The sequence below is a fragment of the Punica granatum genome, chromosome 7, assembly GCF_007655135.1.
Source record: "Punica granatum isolate Tunisia-2019 chromosome 7, ASM765513v2, whole genome shotgun sequence".
Classification (NCBI taxonomy): domain Eukaryota; kingdom Viridiplantae; phylum Streptophyta; class Magnoliopsida; order Myrtales; family Lythraceae; genus Punica; species Punica granatum.
The window spans coordinates 4807336-4810545 of NC_045133.1; the positions used below are offsets into that span (position 1 = coordinate 4807336).

The following is a 3210-nucleotide window of genomic DNA, read 5'->3' on the forward strand; positions in this document are numbered from 1 at the left end:
AAAGTATATTATTATTTTATTTTTTTAACATCATGCGAACATCAATCTAAAATCACATTCACTTTCTGTATGAACCTTAGAACATAATTCGCACGAACAAATGGCGAGCACATTGTGTGTGATTTGTTTGAGCCGACTCATGATGTATTAATCTAGTTGGCGCGCCTAAAAACATTCCCCGACTGCCATAAATCGAAGGGAGAAGGGACCCTAGTAATATCATTCTCAAAATCCGTTTAGTACTTAATGTTGGATACGTAGAAAACGTGAAATTTTAATAAACATCAGATTTATTTATTTATTTTGGTAGGTAATATAAAGGTCAACCCACAATTCCCCCCATTTCTCCCCTATAAAACTCCTCCGACCGAAATATATTTCTCTGCTTTTATGCTTCCAATTCACATCACTCTGATCTTTCAGTTGGCTCTCTCTCGCTCCCTCCGTCTCTCAGACCAAAAGCTTCCATAAAAATCCAATATTTGGTACACAATGGACAGCGAGTTCTTGATGTCACTGCTCCCCACGTGGCACTCCCTCTCGCCAGCGATGGACATCCACGCGCCGGAGCTCCCCTGCCCCGCCGCGACGGACCAGTCCCCAGACTGCTTCTTCGCCCCCAACTGGGACAAGTCAATGGACAGCGGCGGCGGCGGCCTCATGTTTGACTCCGCCCTCAGCTCTATGGCGTCCTCCCCCGTTTCACCCCCGAACTCCTCCAATGACGGCTTCCTCATCAGAGAACTGATCGGAAAACTCGGCGGCTCCGGCGGCTCCGGCGGCTTCTCGCCGCAGACCCTCCACTCCATCCATCCTAAGGAAAATGCTCCCAAGTTAGGACATTCTGCTCTACCATTGAATCCCGGCGTTGCGGACTTTTCACCAGCTACGAGGTTCTCGAGCCTCGGGACCCGGAGTTTCAATGGCCTCTCGGGTCAATTCACGGAGCTAGCAGCAATGGAGAAGATGATGAGTCGGGTCACGAGCAGCCCTTCTCTTAAGCAGCTTGGATCCCCGGTAGGGGCCCCACAGGGGAGCAAGAACCCGAACCCGGCACAGGATCGAGCTGAATTGTCGAACTCTCAGGAGGAGCCCTCGGTCTTGAATCCCGAGAAAAACCCGAGTCTGGAGACGGGCGCGAATGCACCGAGCAACACGAACTGGAGGAAGAGAAAGGCAGCTCCTGAGGGAAAGGTATGGTTGAAATGAAAATGCATTTAATTAGTCTTGTTCTTCAGGTCGGTTACGCATAATCTGTTTCCACAGGAAGCCGAGATCGACAATGATGCAGATGCAAAAAGAGTGAAGCAGAGTGATGAAGGCAATGTGAATGAAAATGGCTTTGTGAAAGCAGAGGAGGAAGCAGGAGGAGGAAATGATGACGATGGAAACGGGAAAGATGAGAAATTGCAAGTCAAGAATGAAGAAAAGCCATCTGAGCCTCCCAAGGACTACATTCATGTCCGGGCGCGGCGGGGCCAAGCCACTGATAGTCACAGCCTCGCCGAACGAGTAAGGAATTCAGCCCGATCTCAAACCGAAAACATAAAAGAAAATGTGTCCATCAAGGGTACTGCTTTTTCCTTTGTTATCAGGCCTGAGATGGTTTGTATGGCATTTGATTCAATAGGTGAGACGGGAGAAGATCAGCGAGCGGATGAAGATCCTCCAGGACCTGGTGCCGGGCTGCAACAAGGTGGGAAAACAATTCGAAACCCGAGAATGATTTCATTATCAAACCAACTTAAAGCGGACATGACCTTTGCTAAAATGATATCCATTTGTGTCCCTATAATCGAAATTTTAGGTCACTGGAAAAGCTCTCATGCTTGACGAGATCATCAACTATGTCCAGTCGTTGCAACGACAGGTCGAGGTAAGCGAGCCACATTTTAAGAAATCAGAGCCATACCCATAACTCTTGTTCCTGTCCGTGTTTTCGCTGAATAGTGCGCGGGTTTTTGTGGTATAGTTCCTTTCCATGAAGTTGGCTTCTGTCAATACCAGCATGGACGTGAATGAAAATACTCCGATACCGAAGGATGTAAGTATGATTTTCTCCTAGCAATGTACTAAGACTATGATGCAATATAACAACAACCTCGAATTACAACTGTCTGAAACTTTTGTACGTTATGTTGTTCTTTTTAAGGTATTTCATTCAGACAGCTCAGTTCCACACCAAATGCTTCCATTAGATTCCCCATCACCTGCCCTTTATGGCCAGAAGAATCCAGCAGTACACATCCCTAATGGGACAATCCCGCAATATTCCGCGGACCCGTTAGACGCCCAGTTTCTTCCGGTAATTTAAACTTACTGCCTCATAAACCCAAACAAAGTTACCGGTCATGTTCGTTTTCGACTGATTTTCTGTGATCGATCGTGTTGGCAGTATCAGGCATTCCGGGGTGATGATCTGCACCTCATTGTTCAGATGGGTTTTGGACAAAATTGAAGTAGAGACTCAGATCAATTCAGCCCCACAGAGCTATTCCATTGTGAGTTTCTAAAGGACGGCTTTTGTCTTCCCTCATGTCACTTTCGTTATGGAAAACGATTACAGAACTTATGTGGTGAAGTATAATTTTGTACAATCGTAGATGGAACCGAGCTCTTGTGGACGAGTCGAGCCTTATCGGGCATCTTCGGCAGTTCTAAAACCTTGGCTATGATGAAGGCCTAAACTGTACTGTACATACAAGAGGATTCGTTTCCACATCGGGAAAGATCGCCACCCATCCGCGCATCAACTGAAGAGATGATCTAGTTGTAAAATTTTTACCCATTGAATTTTTGTTGAGTGTTCTTTTCCAACTTATCCAATGTAAAATTTGTACTAATGTATTATTTGTCGCCTTGGTGCTCAAGTGCTTCATGGCAATGGCACCACAATGTATCATACAATGCCTAATTAGTAATTAATTGATGAGAATAGCACCTAGAGCTTTCTTTTTGCTGAATTACCGAGTATCTGCTAATTATCCGGAATTCGACCGTCTCGCAACCGTTTCGAGAGAGACTGTGATCCTGATCCTGACTACTGACTCCAGCCCCATCGCCCGCAGTTATTCGGATAACCCAGATCGGTAGATATCGCGAGAGGTCTCAAGCATTCAATCGACCAATCCGAGAACGAATCCCAATTTTCCGCATTTTGATTTTAGGGAGAGGGGGGCATGTCGATGTCAAATTGAAAACAACAATTTA

At 46.0% G+C, this 3210-nt stretch overlaps 1 protein-coding gene across 1 annotated transcript; it reads left to right on the top strand.

Annotated features, from left to right (window-relative positions):
- The first annotated feature begins 370 nt into the window (after positions 1–370).
- On the top strand, positions 371–2963 carry LOC116213049 (transcription factor bHLH62-like). Its single transcript, XM_031547855.1, has 8 exons — positions 371–1194; positions 1267–1512; positions 1631–1696; positions 1808–1876; positions 1973–2044; positions 2153–2305; positions 2396–2501; positions 2604–2963. Exons 1-7 carry the CDS (start codon positions 493–495, stop codon positions 2456–2458), a joined length of 1371 nt encoding a protein of 456 aa, XP_031403715.1. The 5' UTR covers positions 371–492; the 3' UTR covers positions 2459–2501; positions 2604–2963.
- The last annotated feature ends 247 nt before the right edge of the window (positions 2964–3210 follow it).

What these genes read in the sequence shown, in the direction of transcription:
- LOC116213049 (XM_031547855.1), top strand. Translation starts at nt 493, where the DNA reads ATGGACAGCGAGTTCTTGATGTCACTGCTCCCCACGTGGCACTCCCTC. An exon ending in CGTTGCAACGACAGGTCGAG is followed by an intron (nt 1,877 to 1,972) that starts GTAAGCGAGCCA and finishes TTTGTGGTATAG; the next exon opens with TTCCTTTCCATGAAGTTGGC. An exon ending in TAGACGCCCAGTTTCTTCCG is followed by an intron (nt 2,306 to 2,395) that starts GTAATTTAAACT and finishes TCGTGTTGGCAG; the next exon opens with TATCAGGCATTCCGGGGTGA.